The following is a 23,103-nucleotide window of genomic DNA, read 5'->3' as shown; positions in this document are numbered from 1 at the left end:
TCACTGTTACAGTTTTTTACTCACTTATTTATTTTTTATTCTGTTTTTTACTTTTTTTACTACCGCTGTACCTAAATAATTGTAGCAGTGAGCTTTTCAAGTTCAATAAAGAGTTACAAATACCAACATCAATCTAAAGTTGAATATATCTTAATATGATATAGATTTGTGCAATTTTACAGTTACAATTTTTGAGTATAAAAGCAAGAAATGCAAACCAATTCAACATCAGTCAACATTGGTAGTTTCTACTATTAAGTAGCACAGACCTTTATTGTTTATTTCAAATATCCTTAATTTAAAACAAAAACAAATTATTAAAAATGTACAATTTGGTAAGATTTTGTTATACATATAATTGTAGTGAAGAATTTGCATCAAATTCACAATATTTTCTTAAAAATTATATTATAGGTGGTGCTCTCTTGCCTTTTTGCTGTAGCTTTTGCTAAACCCGGTTATTTAGAACATCATCATCATGGATTAAAAACTGTTTCAGTACATTCTGAAATTCCAGTTGTTAAAACAGCATTAGTACATGAACCAGCAACAGTTGCTGTACAAGAACATACATTAGCTAAAGTTGGAGAACATGTTGAACATATTCCAACATCAGTATCACATCATAGTTCATCTGTTGTACATAGCAAAGCTGATCTTATTACACCAATTGTTGCCCCAGCTGTAAAAACACGTTATGAACCAGTTGTTCGTACCTATGAAAAACAATATATTGAAAAAGTACCAGTTGTTAAATCATATGTTGCTCCAACAATTATCAAATCATATGCTGCTCCAGCAATCGTAGAATCATATGCAGCTCCAGCTATTGTTAAATCATATGCAGCACCAGCTATTGTTAAATCTTATGCAGCTCCAGCTGTATTAAAATCATACGCTGCTGCACCTTTAGCTCATTCATCTTTATACCATTCATGGTAAACGATGAAAAGGCAAGATTTATATTTGACTGAAATTTTAATTCTATTGTTCATAAAATACTGCATAAAAAATAAAATATAAGATCATTTTCGTTTTATGAAAGATTAGAATTAAAAAAAAAAGAAACTTTGTTATAAAAATTAGAAAGAAAAAATATAAACTTTATATTTAATTTTGGAAACCAAAAATTCTGTCATTTCTTTTTGTATTATTTGTTTTTTTTCAGTATTTAGAAACAAGGATGTAGTTAACTCTAACAGTACCTCTTCAATTAAACCTAAAATAATGATTTTTCGATGGCACAAATGTTTATCACGTGAAAAATTTCATAGTTTTTGGCCTGACTTACTTCCCATTAAATTTTAGATATTGTGATTGAACTAGATAATGCATTCTAAAACTTGCTTAGAACCTTTATTCATGATTAGCTTTTTCAATCTTTTGTTGAGTTATAGCTTATTTGTAGCGGATGAGAACTGAAATGATTACATTAGCAAAATATTAGAGTCTTATAAAGTAGCTTTGAAAATAAAATTTAAGTTATTGTTAAACACAAATTTTATGTACTACAATTCCTTATCAAAGGGTTTTAGAAGCTATATGAAATTAATAGCTTCAATAGCTATTTCCAATACACAAAATTTTAAATTATTTGAAATTACGTAACATGATGATTAGGGAAATTTCGAAGAATTCATAGCTATAAATAATTGTTTTTGTTTAAGATCACAAAAGTTTAATTTATTTCAGTAAAATCGTATTCTTAATTTAATTGGAAATCCTAAACTGAAATATTCGTTGTATTGTCACTATCAAGTTGAAGAGGTCATGCAACATTATTAAAATAAAATATTAACTTACAAAATGTTGGTGCAGGACAACCAAGAATATATTTTTTTAAAGTAGCTTGAAAAAAGTTTTTACTTACCTATTTGTTCTTTAAGTATACGCACTTCATTTAAACATTATGCAGTTCTACGCCATCCTAGAACGTAGATTTGCCATTAAGGAACTGCAAGAACAGATTTTTTTCTGACGGATTGCGATATACTAACTTTGATAATGATTTGAAATTAATTCTGCGAAATCAATATTAGAATTAGTGGAACTACATAATATAGTATAATATTAATTGCGATATTTTTCAATGTGACTTATTGCAATGTGACTTAGTGCAATGTGACTTAGTGCAATATGATATATTGTGATATCCAGATACGTGCACTGCAAGTTAGTTAATTTGAGTTATGAACATACATAATTCGATGTGTTTTAAGCTTAGACAAAATGCAATTTATTTTAACAATACCAAACTTAACATTTTTAGAAATATGACGTGAATAAATTAATATTTAAATTTTGCATATCAAAAATACCATTAGAATTTCTAATACTGTTGCTAGTCAAAATAAATACATATTCGATTCTTATGTCTACATTCACATTTAATATGTAATAATTACTGAAATTAAGTGGCAATATAACTTATCGGTATTAGACAGTAAAAAATATTATTTACTTTAGGCTAAAATGCTAGTTTTTTTTCTGCTTTTTTATTAATTTGAATAAAAAGTAAACCGATTTGTAAAATGTAGTCGTAAAGTATTGTAACAAACTTAACATGCAAGAATTGTTCATAACTGGTACAGTTATCACAAAGTATATTGTCTTAGTATAGTTTGGCGCTTCTTTAGTTTAATTTTTTAGTATAAAAACACTCCCATGAAATGTAAACAACATCAGTTAACTTTAACAATTTCAGCTATTAAGCATTCATAGCACAAAATTTTAAATATTAAATATTAAAAATGTTCAAATTCGTAAGTAAACTACTAATAAAAAAAAATATTTTGAAATTTATTTGTACTTATATTAAATGTTAACAATAATTAAAATTATTTAAATTTATTTTGTCTCCAAATAGGTGATTCTTTCCTGCTTTATTGCTGTAGCAGTTGCCCGTCCAGGTGTACTCCATGGTGCTCCTGAACTAAGAACAATTTCTGTTCACAGCGAAATCCCAGTTGTTAAAACAAAATTGATCCATGAACCAGCAACAGTTGAAGTAAAAGAACATACAATTGAAAAAATTGGAGAACATGTTGAAAGATTACCAACTGGTATAACTCATCACAGCTCAACAGTTTTACATGGAAATGCCAATAAAGTTACACCAATTCTTGCACCAGCCATCAAAACTCGTTATGAACCAACAGTAAGAACTTACGAAAAACAATTCATCGAAAAAGTACCAGTAGTTGAATCATATGTAGAACCAACTTTAGTTAAAACTGTACATGAACCAACTCTCATTAAATCTTATGAAGCTCCAACACTTTTAAAAACTGAAACACCAACATTTGTAAAATCATTTGAAACTCCAACACTTTTGAAAACTTTGCCAGAAGCACCACTCTTAAGATCATATGAAGCACCAACACTTTTGAAATCTTTTGAAGGATCAAGTCACTTAAAATCTTTCGAAACACCAACTCTCTTAAGATCATTCGAACATCCAACTCTCTTAAAATCTTTTGAAGCACCAACTCTTTTAAAATCATTCGAAGGACATGGAATCGTTGAACATCGTGATTCACCATTTGTGTTCCATGAACGTTTTGAAGCACCAAAAGTTAGGTCTTTAATTTCACACAATGATGCTGTTATTGTTGATGCCCCATCATTCCCAGCTCCATGCCTTAATTGTGGTCATGCTTTCATTGAAGGGCGTTCATTCGAACACCCAAAAATTATTGAAACTAGCAAATGGTAAATTAAAATAAATTAATTACCAAATTTTAGAAATAAAATGTTATGTTTTTTGCCTAAAGATTTAGGGAATGTCAATAATTGTTAAAGTTGATTTGTTTTTTTTTTTAACTTTTAATTTCAAATGGATAAATAAAATGAAAATATGATACATTAAAATAACAGTTTTTTTTATTAAATCACGCACAATTTCACTCAAACTTGTAAACTTCAAAAAGTGACATACAACATTTTTAAATTTTACGAATCTTTTAGCAGGATCTTTTTAAATAGAATTAGTTCAATTGCTATTCTTTCATTCAAAAACCATAGCAGCAATAAAACAACATAAAATATCGTGATTGAATGATCCAGGAAATCACAACATTAAGCTTTTTTTTTGGTCATGCATACAAGGTATTACGATCTTTCTTTTGTTTTATATTTATTAAAAAATTCCTGTTTTATTATAACCTCATTTTAAATGGTTGCATAACAGATGAAAAAGCAAATACAACATTTTATTTATATACGGTACATAATCAGAATAGTATTTGAAAATTTCATACTTATTCCATGTTACTATATAAATATACCAAATATTATTAAATTGCATTGTATTTCGTTAATGTTGAATACGAAAGTTCCTAAACCAATTTTGAAAAGTTCGAAATTTTCTAGTCACCCTTACGGTGGCTTATATCAACCAATGAGCAAATTTTCCCCTAAAGTTCAAAGACACCAATGCATTTTGCGGCGACATAATGTAAGAACTTTAAATAATCTCTGGCTCGACACAGTTTAGAATAACTAAACACATAATATAGTTTTGCGTATATATATATATATTAATACACTTGCATAGATTTTTTGGTCCAGCTATTATATTTAAAAAGATTTTCCTATTATTTGACCTGCAAACCTTTCTACTGGTGATTTATAAACATGTAAATAGGAACATTGATTTATTAAATGTCATAATTATATTTTACCCAATTTTTAATTGCTTACAGTATAAATAATGAATGGAGAAAATTTCTCACAAAATAAATAATGTAGTTATACCTATACATACATACATATAAATATGATTTACAGACTGCAGTTATTATAATTAATTGAACTTCATTCCTCTTGAACCGCTGAAAATTATTGTATATTTTTTTCTACTGACCGAAATAACTGCAAAATTTTAATTAAATGTACTGTTTAGATAAAAATTTATTTGATCCTTCACTATACACATTTAAAAATTTATTTAAATAACCTGAAGGTATAAAATTTCAAAATAACAACTACGAACGAAATTTACAAGGTGTTACGCCCAAAAAATTATCAAGTCAAGAAAATCTATTGAAAATACTTTTCTGCGATTGAAACTCTTGCTTCAGAAAATCGATCAAATACCTATATAAACTTTATAGCGATTCTTAATGGGAATTTATGTTTTTGTAAAAAATTTATCATCTAAAGAAAATATTTCGAAAAACAAGGCAAGAATAAGGCACTAAACGGCATAGTCTTGTGAAGGCGCTAAACAGCACAGTAGAATAACCTTAATATTAGAACACATTCAGGCAAAGTGTGCGTTTAATCTTTTACAAGATTTTCGATTGACCACTCTGTACTTAAACGTACAATTTATTTGTGTATGACCAAATATAGGTATTTGTTTTTATTATTTTTTTTTTGTTTAATAATTTTTGTCTTAATTTTAATTAGTTTGCGACCTTATTATTATTATTTAAAAAAAAAAAATTAAAATAAGTTCACCTACACCATAAATCAACCGGTTTGATTTACACACATGACCTATAAGGTGTTAAATTTTACGCAAGGAGAAAAATATACTATGTATATGCAAAAGTTAATTAAAGTTTGAACGAGAGAGGAATAAAGATAAGAAAAAATAGAGAAATGAAATTGAATATACGTAAATGGCTTAATGTATACATAATGCATACCTACATACAAACTGATTTTTTTCGATATTAAAAAATCTTATTACATGGCAATGTAATAAAATCATTAATATGAATGTTTTCATACACTCAAGTACATATTGACATACCCATGTCAGTTTAGTTATTATACTTGACAGGTAAACTAATAATGAAATAACAAGTAAAACGATAACAAGAGCAAATTGTGTTTGAAAATTTAATACTCAAAATTTCATTCATAAAGTTGCAATTTAATACAAGGCATTGCATTTAATGTTATAACAGCAAATATAGATGGGTATAGGTATAGGTATGTACAACACAGTTGCAAAAATATATTATGATTTTTCATATTATGTGTTATAAACTTACCTGTGTACATAATAATTTGTTAGTATGTATGTATATTGCTGAGAAAAAATAACTTCTGTTTTAAAACCAATTCATTAACAAGCTTAGTTTGATTTTTTGTTGTACCGCTTGCCACTGTTTTTTTTTTCTTTATTACTCTAACATTTCGTAATAATTCACAATAGTAAAGGGTAAAATTTATATGTTTTAGTTTTTTGTTTGTTTTTGGTATTTTCGTTCTTTGTTATCTAAAAGAGAAAAATATCCGCTTGTATAAAAGCAACATTCAAACTTCAAATCAATATCAGTCAAACTTGATAGTTTCAACTATTAAGCTATTTTGAAGCACAGACCTTCTAACTTCATTTTGAAAAAAAAAACATATTTATTATAACAAAAATGTACAAGTTGGTAAGTCAAGGTTAAAAAAAAAAAAATTATTCTAAATAAAATTAGAACTAAAAAAAATTATTGAAAAATATGTACATTATTTAAAGGTGGTGCTTACTTGCCTTATTGCCGCAGCTGTTGCTAAACCCGGCTACTTAGAACATCATCATCATGGATTATCAACCGTTTCAGTACATTCTGAAATTCCAGTTGTTAAAACCGAATTAGTACATGAACCAGCAACAGTTGCTGTACAAGAACATACATTAGCTAAAGTTGGTGAACATGTTGAAAGTATACCAACAGCAGTATCACATCAAAGTCAAACAATTGTACATAGTGGAGCTGAAAAAATTACACCAATATTGGCACCAGCTGTAAAAACACATTATGCTCCAGCTGTACGTACTTATGAACAACAATATATTGAAAAAGTACCAGTCGTTGAATCATATGTAGCTCCAACAGTTGTTAAAACTTATGCTGCACCAGCAATTTACAAGAGTGCATACACATCATATGAACCAACATTATTGCATTCAGCTATTTCACATCATCATCATCATCATGATTTACCAGCTGTTGTTAGTTCATGGTAAATTTAAGGCGAGATATGAAACAATATATTAAAAAAAAAATATTTTTGACTGTCATTTAATTCTATTGTTCATAATTTTATTATAAAAATTATAATGAAATATTATATAAAATAATAATTAATTATGAAAGATTAGAATTAAATTTTTGTTTTTAAATGGAATTTATTAGAAAATTAATTGATTAAAAAAATAAATTAAATATGTCTATATTTTTGTATTATGAAAATTTTATTGTGTTTAAATTATTTTTAATCGTTTCCTACTCGTATATTAGTTATGATTGACTGCAGTACTAACAACTTTCACTTTCATAAAATGGAATGAGATTTTCCATAAATGATCGCTTTTAGAGCTTTAAAATATTATCGCTTTAAGATTTTTTTTATTAATCGATTTTGTAAATACGGTCAACTTTATTATAAAGTTATTTTTCACATGAATATTTTAAAACAAGGAAATTTTAATATTTCAATTTTACAATGTCACGACAAGAATGAGAACGAGGCGTTTATTATGACGTCATAAACTGAATTTTCTTGATACCTCATTTACATTAAACGTAATATTTTTATATAATAACATGTTGTGTGTGTGTTCATTTTCAACAAAGAATCAATAAATTATTTTACTTATTTCTCTTTAATGATTTAATAAAGTCATTAAAGATAATTTATAATTGCACATAACCTGAGCAGTAAAATAAAAAAAATTAGAAAATATTTAAATTTCATGCTTATAAATTTTATTTTATTCTTAAAAATTGTACAAAAGTTATGTTTTAACTTGTACCTCGTTTATTATTTCTAAGTGGTCTTTTATTTGTTATTATTGTTTATTTCTTTTTTTACGATATCCTGGTATAAGCGTTAATAATAAAAAACCTTTGACATAATTTTCAATTTACAAGTACTTTCGCTCTAATTTGTGTTATATTGCAATTATTGTATACTTTAACCTTAGAACACAAAACCTAAATAAAAGTTACATTTGAATAAACCACTCGTAAAAATTATACGATTAAAATTTTAAATTAACTCATTATTTACTCATTAATAATTTATTTTACCTACAAGAGAAATGTTTTAAAAAATATTTTAATTATTTATTAAAAAATTTTTTTTATGTTTCTATTACTACCGATCGCATTTCGGAAGATGATGTGATGGCACCAAATTTCGCTGAACTGTCTATGGATAATAGAGATGTCTGTCAGTCTGTCTGTAAGTGTGTCTATGCAGATGTGTATCTCAAATTCGGCTGAACTGATTTATTGAAATTTTATGTCTGAGTTCACATTGGTTATGTCGCGGATTGATCAACTTTTGGTACATGCTGTGCTTCAGGAACTGAACCTTTACTAAGGAAAGATTTCATATTTTTGATAATTTTCAAGAAAATGTTAAATAGATTAACTTGAAATTTTATATCTGTATAAGCCTCATTTAAAAGTACGAGAAAGAACCTAACACTTGGAACAAATCAGAACAGCCACTGGACGTTTACTTGGCTGTTTTTTATATAAAAAGAAATAATTAGCCAACTTCCTTGGGTGTTAAAACAATATACTTATAAAATTTTTGAGTATATTAGAGCTCGGAAACCGAATTTGTGGCCGATTTTATATTTGTTATCATATCTACGAAATTAATTAACGGAATTTGTTAAAATTTAGTGTTCGAGGTCAGTTTGCAACTGAGAGTAATTGAAAAGTTTTTCACTGAATTCGGATTTCATAAAGCCAAATTCTACTAAAATTCAAAATCACACATTTCTATATATGTTAATTAAAAGCTTTCTTAAAATTTAGGTAATACATTTGCGCTCGGTTGTGTCCTGACTAAAACGTATTTTTTTTAACGTTACTGAACGACATTCTAAAATTTTATTGAACAAAATTTTTTTCATTTGTAAAATTTACAAATGGTTTGTATTTTAGGGTTAATGTAATGTATGTTGTTGGTATTAATTACATTACCGTTATTATATAGCTTTATTTTACACACATTAAATCACTTGCTTGAATTAACAATTCAATCAAAATCAATTTTAATCACTCATGATTAATCGCTTTAATTTGATAGACACTTCCTGGCAGCCATGATAATTTTATGTTACGTAGGTAGGTACATTCGTACATTATTTTTAAGAAGTGATTGAATATACAAAATATTGGGGAAAGTTCATGTTACAAAAATTATTTACATGAAATCATGTGCCGTCGTCGTTTAGGTATTGTTTCAAAACTAAAAAATTTTTTTTTTTGAATTGCTTGGTTCTATTGAGATTTTTATTAATTGTTTGAAAAATTTAAATAACTTAAATTTTTAAGTTTTGAATAAAACTCCCTGAAATATTTTATTTTACTTAATTAGAAATATGATCAGAACCTACAATTATAATTATTAACATTAAAATTTAATAAAATTTTTAATAAAATACAAGATATGCAAATTTGTTTATTTTCAAAGAAATTAAAGAATGAATTTATATTACTACAAACTTTTCTTTTCGTGCTCCAAAAATAGCCACTGGGAAAGCCGAAGTTCGTTTCATATGTGTGTTAATGATTTTTAAATAGAGTTTTCAAAAACTTAAAATGAGTCATAAGAGTCATTCTTTCAATTTTAAAATTAAATGCAAACAATTTTTTTCTTCTTTTAAATCTTTTTTCAACAAATGAGGTGTGTAAAATATCACAATTGTTTAATAGTATCCATATGGAATACACAGATATGGTAGCTATTGTGTTCATGTATCCAATAATAAAAGAATATTTTCATAATTAAATAAAATTCACTATATTAATAATGAAATTGTATTCAAAAATCATTCAAATTGATAGCTGTATACCCATTGAAATCAATCAAAAATAATTTATTTGAAATTGAAATTAATAGCATACATATATAAAATATAAATAGAGTTCATATATTTATGTACATGGAAATGTGAAAGAATAAGGTAATGAACTTTTATAATTTATATTTGCCACCTAAACTAAACCACATTGCAGCGATTATAGGTAAAAATATCGATATGAAATTGTCGTGTTAAATGACCGAAAGTGACTTATGTGTATGTACACAATTATCAATATCTATTCCACATACATAATAATACGTATATTATGTTATACAGGGTGGACCAAAACTGGTGTTAAAGCTATCATCGGGTGAATATCGACCGAAAGTTATCAACCATTGACGTAACGATTATGTAGGTTTACTGTAGCTTCACAACACTTTACTGTAGCTTCAACAGCTTCGAAGCGGTTGTGAATATTTGTCAGACAGAATTTTTTCAATTTGCTTTCTTAGACCCTCGAAAAGTATTCTTAGACGTCACAGTCTCACTCCCATCAACGCTCATAATCCTTTTCCCAAAAAAACTACAAGCAATCACCACCCGAGATATTCAAAATCGGACTACCCTATATAAATATATTTATTTTACATTTTTTTTAACAGTGTGTACTGTGCATATTTCTAGCGGCAAAATATCAAATTTTCTATAAAGTTTTATCTCTCTTTTAGTAAGATGTAAAAACTGTCATAATTATAGCTAATATGACATACAAAATTTCGGTAAACAAATGAGTATAAACAGATTTTTTTTCGTATTGTAATTATGCAATAATCTTTTTGAAATTTCATAATTGCTCTAAATTAATAAAAGATTTTGTATATTGTAATTTAAAACTCTGTCTTACGTATTATTTTTTCACCTCATTAATAAAATGTCGATCAAAAAGATTTTTGTTTTTTAGCGAGCGAAATCGATTCAATCAAGATTTTTGGATTTTGATTGTTTTTTGATATTAAACTAGAAATTCGATATGATTGTGTCAAATTTCGAAAAAAACGAAAAAAAAAAACAGTGTAAAAAAACTGTAGAACAGTATAAAATAAATAGGAAAAAAAAATTATTAATTTAAAATTAAGAGCGAGATGATTTTTTTAACATGATTGTTACAATTTACCTTAAAAAAAAATTTTGTTAAAGACTTGCGGTTTAATATTCATAAAATTTGAGTATAGAGAGTTACACAGTTAATACAGTTAAACTCAGATGGCACAAATTATTTACATAACGCAAATTATGATGCAATAACGTTCTAATTATAGAAAAAAATAATATGAAGCGTTTTTTTTTTCTTAAATTTATTTGTTTTAGTCATATGATCCGCACAATAAAATATTATGTATCTTATTAGGTGTAAAACTAATAAAATATTCCTAAATGAAGGTGCGAGTGTGAGCAGTGGATGAGAAAAGTTTGTAAAATATTGAATTATTGTGAATAGTTTAATAAAAAAATTGATACTCAAAAACGTTGTACATACATATGCACATATAAAAGAATTATATTTTAGTATAGTTTGTTAATGTTTTAAAAGAGTAAGTGAGAGATCTCTGCAGTTCTGCGTATAACATTTAAATTACATTTAAAAATTTTAAACTTGTATTTTACCTGCTTCTCTATAGATCTATTCACTATAATGTTCATTGTTGTTCGATTTGCATGTTTATCAAAAATTTTGGACTAATTCCTTCTATAGTTGTTTTTGGTACGCACAATACTATACGTCGAAAAATAAATTCAAAATGAACCCAGAGTACAGCGAACTGCAAAAAATGCGGCCTGCCAAATGAAAGCTATTACATATTAAGTTGAATTTGTTATATACGAATATAGCGACTTCGACTTCAGAGATTTCGAATAATTCTGTTGTCATACCAATATGAATTACCAACAATTGTCCATGTTCTATTATTCAACTGGAAAATCACTAAATACACCTAATACTTTAGCTGTTTCATTTGGGAATATTTTTGCGTTCCTCCATTTCGTTTTTGCGTTTTCCAACAATACACTCAACAGTTGTAGGAAGCGTTTTACCACAGTGACGCAAAGGAATTGCATCAAAGTCTTAGCAAATAGGTGAAAACATGTGTACATATATCATAAAATTTTGTATTGCAAGCACATTATATCGAACTAATTACGTTGTATGACTATTTTACAAGTAAATGATCGGGTAGTTTAAATGTTAAAGAAATAATTTTGCCATCTTAATACTTACATACATATATTTTGCAATATTCTGGTTTGAAGTAAAGATTTAACTTGAAGCTCTTTGAACTATTAAAATTAATTTTAATAAAATCATTTATAATCTTTATAGGAAAAATAATAAAAATGCTTATTTTCAGTTTAATATACAAGTATAAAATTTTATGCTAAAATGAAGATTTCTTCTTCATAATCATTTTGCTTAATCTGAAATAATAAGTTATTAATGCAACAATTGCAGTTAATAATCAACTTACAATAATGATAAAAAATTAATTCTTGAGGAATTCAGAAGAAGTTTTATGATCCAATTTTGAAAGTAATTAAGTTTGCGGAAGATTTTTTTCGTGTGTTGGATTTATGCATTTAATTATTTTCAACTAAATGTTGTTTCCCTCAGAAGTAATTAATATTAAAATGATATCTTTAATTACATAATTACATATGTATATTATAACTTTCAAAAATATTTTCTTGGTGATTAATAAATTCATTATTGTTGCAATTGGAACAATTTAAAATTAACAATTCACTTTCATTTAGTAAAATACAATTTAATAAATTTTTAAATTTTCATTTTTGGGTATAAAAGCAGAAAGTGGAAATTAAATTATTATCAGTCAATTACAGACCTTCCTCTTATTTAACGTAAATCAACACATTATTTTTTTAAAACAATTTAAATTACTCAAAATGCATAAGTTGGTAAGTAATAAAAGTAATAAAAGTGATCGAATATTTAATTTTCTTTGATGATTTTTTCATTCGTAAATTCCTTACCATATAAATTTATTTTTTTTTGTTTTATTTATTGATTTAGATGGTACTTACTTGTTTTATTGCGTTAGCTTCTGCAAAACCAGGACATCATTTTGATCATCATAATGTTAAAGCCATATCAGTTCATTCTGAAATTCCTGTAATTAAAACTGCAGTAGTACAAGAACCAGCAACAGTTACTGTCCAAGAAAAAACATTAGCCAAAATTGGAGAACAAGTTGAAAGTATTCCAACAGCTGTATCACATCAAAGTCAGACAGTTTTACATAGTGAACCTTCTAAAATAACTCCAATTCTTGCTCCAGCAGTACAAACACGTTATGAACCAGCTGTAAGAACTTATGAAAAACAATATATTGAAAAAGTACCAGTCGTTGAATCATATGCAGCACCAGCATTAGTTAAATCAGCATACGATAATTCAGTTCCTGCATATAATTCCCAATTAGATATCCAAACATATGCTAACTCACCTGTTATAAATTCTTATGGTGCTCCAGGTCTTGTAAAATCTTATGCTGATTCAGCTATTATTAATTCCTATGCAGCTCCATCTATTGTAAATGCATATTCTGCTCCATCTGTTGTAAATGCATATGCTGCTCCAGCTGTTGTTAAATCATATTCTGCTCCAGCTCTTGTAAATTCATATGCAGCTCCAGCACTTGTGAAATCATATGCAGGTCCATCAGTTGTAAATTCATATTCTGGAAAATCATATACCGCTCCAGTTATTGCAAATACATATTCATCTCCAGCTTTACTTAAATCTTATGCTGCACCAGTTGTCGCTGGCACTTATTCTTCTCCAGCTATTATAAAATCATATAATGATGTACCAGCTTTTGTGAATTCATATGCTGCTCAAGGTCTTATCAAATCATATGCTTCACCATATAGTTCATCCTATGGTTTATCACATGGTGCATCATATGGTACTCAATATAGAACTCCAATTTATGCAAAATCATACAATAACCAATTAAATATTCAGTCATATGCACAACCTGAATTTGTGAAATCATATGCTGCTCCAGCTCTCGTTAAAGCAGTTGAACAACCAATACTTATTAAGACTTCGAATGATAACTTAGCTCATTCTCCAGTTTATCGTTCTGATGTACAAAACATAAATTCATGGTAATTTTAGCATAGGGTGAATGATACTTTTATGTATTTTTTAGAACTATCATCATTCACGTGCATTCTTTGAATATTTTTAATTGCGGTGAACTAAAGGCGAAAATAATTATAAAAAATAATGTCTGTTGATATCAAAATAAATTCTTTCCTTTTTTTTTGAACAATATGAAAAAAGCGTTTTTACTTTATAATTTTTGCTCTTCTTTGAAGTCTTGTGATCAAAAACACCGATTTGTTTGATAATCCTCTTGACATATAATCCGTAGTCTGTTCCTATAAAATAGCTAATTATGAAAATAAAAAAAAATTTTTTACTTTTTCCAAATGATCTAAATCTAGATTTCTTTACTTTATTTTTAGATAAAATAGGAAAATTATTTTTTAAAAAAGGATAACAAATTCTAAATGAAAAATTGCAACCCTTCAAGTGTATTAATCTTTATATAAGTAATTTTATTTAATTAAAATCAAAAATAAAAATAGATTTTAAAACTAATTAAATATTGAACCAAATAAATCAGTTCAGAACCAAATAAATCAGTTCAGAACCTCCATACCTAACCAAACATTCTAAGAAGAAGTGAGATGAAAAAAGAAAATTGAGCGTTCTGCGTTCATTTGTATTTCAAGCATTTAACATATCTGTTCGACAACAATAAACCAGAATTTAACATATACATATATATGTACATATGTTATATATTTAAGGAAACCGGTCTTAATTTTGCTCCTATCTCGAGTGGAGAATTAATTGTCTAAATACAACTCAACAAGTATTTAGGCAGTCTTCCTTTTGATGCTTAATATTTTATGTTCGCAAATTTTGAAAATAAGTTCAACATCATCAAGCAATTCTATCCTTAAGCGTAAACTTTAATATCAATGCAAAGATGCAACTAATTTGTACATACATTATACATTACTAGATTAATTTTTATTATTATTATGTAATAAAATTTTACCAATATGTTTTTATATTGACTACAACTTATTCAAGGTCTTACAATCAAAAATTTAACCTTATGATAAAAATAACATCATTAAAAAATTCCAAACCGTTAAAAGATCATCGTAATAATAACAAATTATATTGCATGTTCCTATAATATCGTAATGTTGAATAAAAGGATTAATCACAATAAATTTATAGGATGTTTCGGAAAAAGAAAAGCTGTAACATAATACAGTTTGAAAACTGTAGGAATGTAATTTAATTCTTTAAAGTATAAAAGTTTAACCTTTCGAAAAGAAAATTTTCAACTTGACGAGAATATGTGTGTAAAAATTTTTGTTTAGTCATGCTTTCACAGTTATATAAAATTTAAAAAAAAATATATTCGATATCAAATTTCGATATTTTTTCTAAAATAACTTAAAATTCCCAGTAAGAGAGATATTTACCATTATATGGTACCCTGTGACAATATAAAACAATAAAACATTGGTAAACGTTCATTTAAGAAACATCCTGTACAAGTAATTGAAAATTAATATCAAAAAATTGGAATATAATAAAAATAATTTTTCTACTCTTGTTTTCACTCCCATTTTTATTTTTATACCCGGAACTCTTACAATTTCCAAAAGAAAAAAAAATAACTATGTAATAAAAATAAAAATTTTCCTCATCTTTTATGAAAAAATTTCAATTAATTTTGATCTGATTTTAAAATTTAAGTAATATTCATAGTTTTTTAGATTATTATCAGTTTTTAATATTATTTGTCGAATTAATCAAAAAATCTGTAATTATTTCATAGAATTTTCGTTTGAAATACGCATAATATATTAAATTGAAAATTATAGAACAAAGGACAAAAAATTTATGACATTCGTTGTAAAAGAACAAACAACCTATACGTTGAAGTCTAAAATATATTTCAATGTTGGATAGAACATAGATCAAAATATCACATTCATCAAATTTGATCAACTCAATCAATTAAAAAATTGTAACATCTTTTCCAAGTTTGTTTATTTAATAATTTCAGCATTTGGTTGTAAATTTTGTTTTCATTTGAAATTTTAGGGTAATATCGAAATTTGATTTTGAAATCCAACAATTAATTGGAAATTGATATCCAACATAATAAAAATTAGTATGTAGAAGGAAGTAGTGAGACAACACTTCTTAAAAATAAGCAATCGTAATTGAAATTTATCATTAAAACATTTACAAAATATTATTCTTAATTCTTCTGCTTTTCTAATTAGAAATTTCATTTTTATCATTGTATCCATAATTTAGTACCTGAATAATACCTTCGATAAAAAATTAATAATAATAATTTTTTACTTCTAACTGAAAAACCCCAAATTTATTTGAATTTTTTTAATGTCAACATTTAATTTTAATAAAATTAAAGTATACCCAAGACCAAAATGGTCCCAATTTTTGAGTAAACCACAAAGAAATCAATTCATTCTTTTACAATTTTTATATTGTTTATTCTTTTAAGATTTATTAAATCTAAAGTATACTACATTTATTCTTTTTTTTATTTTTTCAATTAATTTTTTTTATTACATTAATTATTTATTTAATATAAATATAGTATGCAAAATAATAATATAAAATTTATATAAATAATAATATTGATAACATTGACGGTATTAAAAATAAAACAATAATAATATTTTTCTTCTTAATAGAGTAAATGCGCGGCGATACCTTTAGGTTATCTGAGTCGACAGTAATTTTTATTTATTTTTTGTTTTAATTTGTTTTTATTATTGTTCAAGTACCATTCTTTTATTACCATTCTTATCCAATGATAATAATATCATGATAAAAATAAAAATTGTTCAAAAGTGGTGAATATAATTGGATCAAGAACAAGTTTTTTAATTTTGAAAATTAAAAAATAAATAAATAAAAAATACACAAAAAAAAAAATTAAAAAGAAACAGAAAACCATATACAAAACCACCAGAGCAAATAAATTTTTTGACCTGGAGAAGACCTACCTTTATAATAATTCTTGTTGTTATATTTACATTTTCCATTCTGTTATTATAATTATTGTTATACCATAATAATCTTTATTGTTGCTATAAGTGAATTTAAAAATACATAAAAAATAAAATCAGATCAAATTGTAGGTATATACACATATATACAAATTACAAAAAATTGTGAAAATATCGTATATATATAAACTACTGGCATGGTAATAACAACATATTGACATTTTTGTATACATACATAAATATAGAAAAAAATGTATGTATCACTTACTCTTGTATATACCTGAATTCATACCTTAATTTTTCAAACTTACTTGCGTATACGGAATATAAAAAGTATTAAACTAGGTATATTTAAATGTACATACAAACATTAATGTATATTGCGTGCATGAAGAATCATAAGTACAACATATTAATAATCAGATGTGCATGGGTATACAAAAAATACATAATGTACATACATAATTATAATGCGTTGTATTGGTTATACGTATAAACATATCTACATATACATACATAAATATTGTAGTTGAAATCAACCAAATTCAACGAAAGTAAATTGAGTAAATTTCAAGGTCTTCAAGGTAAACATAATTTGGTAAATTGGCAACAATTTAAAGAAGCAAAAGACAGAAAAAAAAAACGCAATAAACTAAACAAAAAATAAATTAAAAACTGTAGAAAACAATAAAGGAATAACAATTTAGCTATAAATGTGTACATACATACGTACATGTGTATGTTTTGGTATTTAATTTGATAAAAATAAAGAGCACCTTTTACACCGAATACGAATATATTTTTTTTATCGAGAATTTTAAAGTAGGCGTAAAAGATCAGTTCCGATTCTATATTTATGCACTAGCAAATAAAATTTTTATTACATACGAATTACATTTTTGTAAAAATTTGAGAAAAAATTATTAGCGATCGCATTGGCGAGTTTTCGGTAGAAAATTTCTGTTAATTTAATTTCTTAATCTGTATTTCAAGTTCGGCTTATCCGATTTTCACGAAAATCTATATATGAGGTCGTTTTGAGGATAAGATAATTTATTTTTTGTAATCGTTTTTAAGTAAATGATTAGTAGATTTACTGGAATTTGCATTTTAATATTCGAATTCAGTATGGGAAAACAATGAATTTTCACCAGCAGCCGATTTTCATTTTTTATCATGTCCAAGGAACTAATTTATGAAATTTCTTGAAATTGAATATTTCATTTCTGTTTGTTACCTGAAGTAACTAACGTACTTTTTAATGATACAATAGCCTTGTAGTCAGTTATGTGCAGGTCACATTAGATTTTTTTTTTTATGGCATGATTGAACCTTAAAATATTAAACTGTACAAATTAATAATAAGGGGAGTTGTTCATTGTTTTATATTTATGTGTACAGTGATTGCTCAATATGTAAAAAACGAAATTTGGTCATAATACATAAAATACTTGAAATATACCTCTGAATTTTATTTTGGACGATGTTCGGCAAATATTTATGGACAAATTAAAACTATGTTTTCAATTTAAATTTGAAAAAAAAATTTTCACCTATTTTTAAAAAAAAAAAATATAATACAATTTTACTTAAAAAAATGCAATTTTCAAAATAAACCCGTTAATTGAGATTTAATTTGAAATGCCCACATATTTATGTCTTAAAAGTTCGATAAATACAAGCACTCCAATATCTTAAAAATTCGGGTGTTCCGCTTTCATTATACAAGTATGCATTTTATAATTTAACCTTCATTTTTAGCACTTTTCAAAAAAAAAAAAAAATTGAAAAAAAGTTTCATTCCGTCCGTCGGCCCGTCCGTCCGTGGACATGTTTACAAAACTTGAAGATAGAAACCTGAAATTTTATATGTACATAGCTCTTTACTCCTTTCCGTAGAAAAAAACTTTAACCTATCTCTCTCCCTCTAAAAGTTATTGTCCCTTAAAGTCTTAATAATTCCATTTTTTAATAAATTATTGTGGTAACTGTATTTTTAACGGTAAATGCCATGCTGTTAAAATATATAATTATTTTTTTCAATTTGGACAATTAACTTTTAAATTCAAGCTTTGTGTTAGTGCCTATTTAACATTTTTTTTGTTTTATTTTAAAGATTGCGTGCATTGCTCATCCTTACGGTATGCAATTTTTGAAATAACGTGAAAGCTAGATTGTGTTTAGCTACAATGCAAATTGTATTTTCATTTCTTGAAGGGAAAAGTGCTATTTTACAAACCATTGGTTTGACCCAACATTATTATACAAAATATTTTTCTTTACCATTTGAAAGTAAAATGAAATCTTTCATCAGAATAGTAAATTATGTAAAATAGTTTTTTAAACATGTCTTTGTATACCTCTTTATTTTTATTTGGACTTTTTAAAATTCAAGAATAACAATTTTTCAGATACCTATTGAACTATTTAAATCCTATACCATTCACAAACAGAAATTATGCTTTCAATTTCTATTGCTAAATTGTGATCTGAATAATAATTAAATAATGTTACCGCAAATAAATGAGATTCCGATATTACTTTTTTTTTTATACAAATTCTTTAAAAATGAGTCAAATAAGTTTATTTATGGACTGAAATAAGAGGAAATCAATAGATTGTATTTAAAATATGTTTTTAAAATTTAGCTAAATTTTTGTAGCTACACTTTGCTATGATAAGGTAATCGCCACTGATATAAGAAAACATCATAGGTATAGTTTGATCGAAAGATAATTTTTTATTTTTAAATATCCCTTTGTGTCTACTAGAACTAGAACCATTTAAGAATCCGGTTATCCAGAAAATAGTTTTCATTGCGTTATCATTGTTACATATAAAATTTTTATTACATATAGTATTGCAATTCTTTTGTACTTCTACTTTTTTAATTTTTTATTTCTCATAGTATGTATGTAGCATTTCTAGTTTTATTCTTAATAATCTAAGAATAATGTACATTACTAAGAAAATTGAATACATGTAACTAATTAATTTTAGTCTGTCTGTCAATTAAAATTGAATATTAAAATTTTACATTTAAATTGTAGAACGAAATTTCGTAAATTTTCTCATTGATAATTTGATAATGTTGAAAATACTAGGGAGAAGTTGATTATGGCGCTGAAAGGCCAAAGTATATACTCTGGAGAATACTACTAGGAGTAAAAAACATAAAAATAGTGCAGAATATGGGAGTGATTTCAGTTTTCTTGACAGAGAGCGTAGTGCGAATATATTAGGCTGTGTACAGAGTAGAAGGAACCCTGAATTAATACTTTTCCCTAATAATGGCCATATCCAAAAAAAAAAAGTTGGATTATTTGGCCAGATAGTCATTAGCGACTATCGCTTTAAAAATGCATTAATCATGAATTTTAAAATTTATTCTATTAAAAAACTATGAATTTAATAAAAGCACTTTGGTTTTCGGTATATTCTGCCATAATTTACTGATCTGCTTATGGTAACCAACTAAATGTCGCAAATACTCAAGCTAATCACAATAATATTGAGTTCTCTGAATAAAATATCAAAAATTTATTTAATTTTGATAATCAGGAAATGCGCTCTTCTGTTTTTTGTTTTGTGATTCTTGTTTAATATTTTTTGTCTTTTTGATAAAGAACAAATTTAAAAGGAGTAGAATAAAAGATGAAACAGCGTTATAAAAAAAGAAAAATTATAAAAAGTAAATTTAATTTTGAACACATTAATAATGTATCGTCGTTTTTTTTCAAGTTGTTTCAATTGTATAGCGTCCAATAAGAATTGATCATATAAACGTTTCCAACACATTGACAATTTTAATAAGAAAACATTTATTTTTATTATTAATTTTTACCAAGTATAAAAGAATCACGATTAAATATAATTGGCATCAGTCAAGTATAATAGTTACTTCTATTAAGGATAAAACTAGAGACCATCTTAACAAAATATTATTTTAAACAAAATTTCAAAAATGTTTAAGTTGGTAGGAAAATAAATTTTTTTATTTTTGAATTATTTTAAAATTTAACATCTAAAATGATTTCATATAAATATTCATATTTTAATTACATATTTTCCAAACTATAGGTAGTCTCCTTTTGCCTTATTGCCTTAGCAGCCGCTAAACCAAGTGGATTAGAGCAAATTCATGTTGCCCAGGATATTCCAGTATTAAAGACTGCATTAATATCAGAACCAGCTCATGTTGCAGTGCATGAACCAGTTTTAGCTAAAGTTGGAGAACATGTTGAAAGTGTACCAACAGCTGTTTCGCATCAGAGCTCAACAATTGTTCATAGTAAAGCTAATTTGATTACACCATTAGTTGCTCCAGCTGTTAAGACACATTTAGCACCAGCAGTTAAAACATATGCAGCATCATATTTAGATACACAACCCATTATTAAAACATATTCGGCTCCTTATCTTAAAAGTTATTTAGCACCATCAGCATATACTTATTCTGCTGGTGCACCATTACTTTTACCATCAATTTACAATTATGGATATGGTTTACCAGCATATCGTTCATGGTAAAATATTAAAATAAATTTGTCAATATACATAACATCGTATAAGTAAATACTCATCCTACCCATCCCGAACAAAAGACAAGTAGACAACAACAATTAATAACAACAAATAAAAGCAACAACGCAAGATAGGATTTTTTCGACTGATACTTTAATTCTATTATTCATTTAAATTTTTTATGAAATATTAGAATTGAAACAAAAAAAAAATTTTTTTATCCTTAAAGAGTTTAGTTTTAAAAATTCATAAAATGAAAAAAAAAATAATAACTAGTTTATTTTTTGTGTAAAAATAAATAAGGAATTCACTTAAAAGTATTTTAAATAAAAAGAAAATTTTAAGTCAGAAAACTGTGTTAAATTCCAAATTCTTAAACATGCAAAGGACAAAGGGCATTGTGATTATGGTGAAAAATTTTGAAAACTGAAATTGTGTGCGTTTAAACTTTTGCCTTTTCCCTATAAATTATTAAAATTTTTATCGTGAAAAAATTACTTTTAAAGGTTGCTACAACGTTAAATTTTAGTAGATATAATTACGTTCCTTTACCTCGTAAAGAACATTACGATAACTCTTCATAAATTATTAATTTCTATCTTAATCATCAAAAAAACAAAGATTTCTCAACTACGTTCCGAGTATGACCATAAATGCAGGTATTGTGATTATTCTCCCTTCAAATGGGACGAGAATCTTAGAATACTCGAACATTTTATTTTAAAACAGAAATACAAATTTATTTAAATTTATTTACATATTATATTTATTAAATAAATATACAAAAATCACATTTTGAATTTATGCCTAATAATTTTAATTCAAAATCAATGGTATTGAATTTTTTCCTTCCAATATCATTTTCATTTTGAAATTCCCATCCCATCGAATTAAATTTAAATCAGATCTTTTAAATTCCATTATTCTATTATTATTGAATTTAATTTAATGTCCCCATCGTATTCAATTATTCCATGAATATAAATCCTTCTTAAATCCTATCAATTGATGATAAATTCTTTTATTAAATTAAAAATTAAAATTCAATGCTCTCTTCCTTCGATTCCTTAAATTCAATAATCAAATTATTATTTAAATACCAAAAGGACATTTAAAATTTTTTACAAATGGAAGCACAAGAAATAATAAGAGAAACAAAAAACAATTCAAAATTCAATAGAAGAAATCTAATATGCGATTTTTATAATAGAAGGGGAAAGACCTTTCTAAACAAAATAGCACATTTTCTTTTCTCATCTCTCTTTTAAAATTTCCTTTATTCTTTTTAACAAAACCGAATTAATTTTAATTCCAATTTAATTAGCTTTTTTCTTTGTTTGTATTGCTTTTTGTTTAGATGTATGTCAAAAAGCAAATCTCTTCTATAATTTTCGATTTTAGTTTAAAATAAATTAGTATTAGTATGTATGTACCTACTTATTGTCGCGTTTCTTAAGCATCTCTCATTCTCTTATCTTTGATTGAATTTAGATTGAATTAGAAATAAAAATGTTTAAATTTAAAGCAGATTTTTACTGATGAATACAGAGTGAACGAGTAAGTTTTTCTTTGGCGCAGTTTGTTGTGATATTAAAAAAATTGGTTATTCTACATTTTACCACACAAATAACATTTATAAA

General features: G+C 25.9%; 3 protein-coding genes across 3 annotated transcripts; all 3 read left to right on the top strand.

Annotated features, from left to right (window-relative positions):
- Positions 1-216: 216 nt before the first annotated feature.
- LOC129610395 (uncharacterized) lies at positions 217-7,199 on the top strand. The gene is made up of 6 exons (XM_055522960.1): positions 217-335; positions 415-938; positions 2,592-2,601; positions 2,867-3,704; positions 6,382-6,395; positions 6,482-7,199. Exons 1-6 carry the CDS (start codon positions 324-326, stop codon positions 6,971-6,973), a joined length of 1,890 nt encoding a protein of 629 aa, XP_055378935.1. The 5' UTR covers positions 217-323; the 3' UTR covers positions 6,974-7,199.
- On the top strand, positions 2,636-3,775 carry LOC129610143 (uncharacterized). Its single transcript, XM_055522537.1, has 2 exons — positions 2,636-2,762; positions 2,867-3,775. The coding sequence occupies exons 1-2, from the start codon at positions 2,751-2,753 to the stop codon at positions 3,713-3,715; spliced, it is 861 nt and encodes a 286-aa protein (XP_055378512.1). The 5' UTR covers positions 2,636-2,750; the 3' UTR covers positions 3,716-3,775.
- A 4,658-nt stretch (positions 7,200-11,857) lies between the features above and the next one.
- On the top strand, positions 11,858-21,668 carry LOC129610394 (uncharacterized). The gene is made up of 5 exons (XM_055522959.1): positions 11,858-11,914; positions 12,642-12,751; positions 12,867-13,966; positions 15,120-15,174; positions 21,020-21,668. The coding sequence occupies exons 2-5, from the start codon at positions 12,740-12,742 to the stop codon at positions 21,467-21,469; spliced, it is 1,617 nt and encodes a 538-aa protein (XP_055378934.1). The 5' UTR covers positions 11,858-11,914; positions 12,642-12,739; the 3' UTR covers positions 21,470-21,668.
- The last annotated feature ends 1,435 nt before the right edge of the window (positions 21,669-23,103 follow it).

The sequence above is a fragment of the Condylostylus longicornis genome, unplaced genomic scaffold (genome assembly GCF_029603195.1).
Source record: "Condylostylus longicornis isolate FDR11 unplaced genomic scaffold, ASM2960319v2 ptg000044l, whole genome shotgun sequence".
Taxonomy (NCBI): domain Eukaryota; kingdom Metazoa; phylum Arthropoda; class Insecta; order Diptera; family Dolichopodidae; genus Condylostylus; species Condylostylus longicornis.
Note: the sequence above shows the minus strand (reverse complement) of the source record. Positions and strands in the feature narration are given on the sequence as shown.

Excerpts from the sequence above, each read along its gene's own strand:
- LOC129610394 (XM_055522959.1), top strand. Across the intron at positions 13,967-15,119 it reads GTACAAAACATAAATTCATG|GATGTTTCGGAAAAAGAAAA; the intron begins GTAATTTTAGCA and ends ATAAATTTATAG. Across the intron at positions 15,175-21,019 it reads AGTTTGAAAACTGTAGGAAT|GTAGTCTCCTTTTGCCTTAT; the intron begins GTAATTTAATTC and ends TCCAAACTATAG.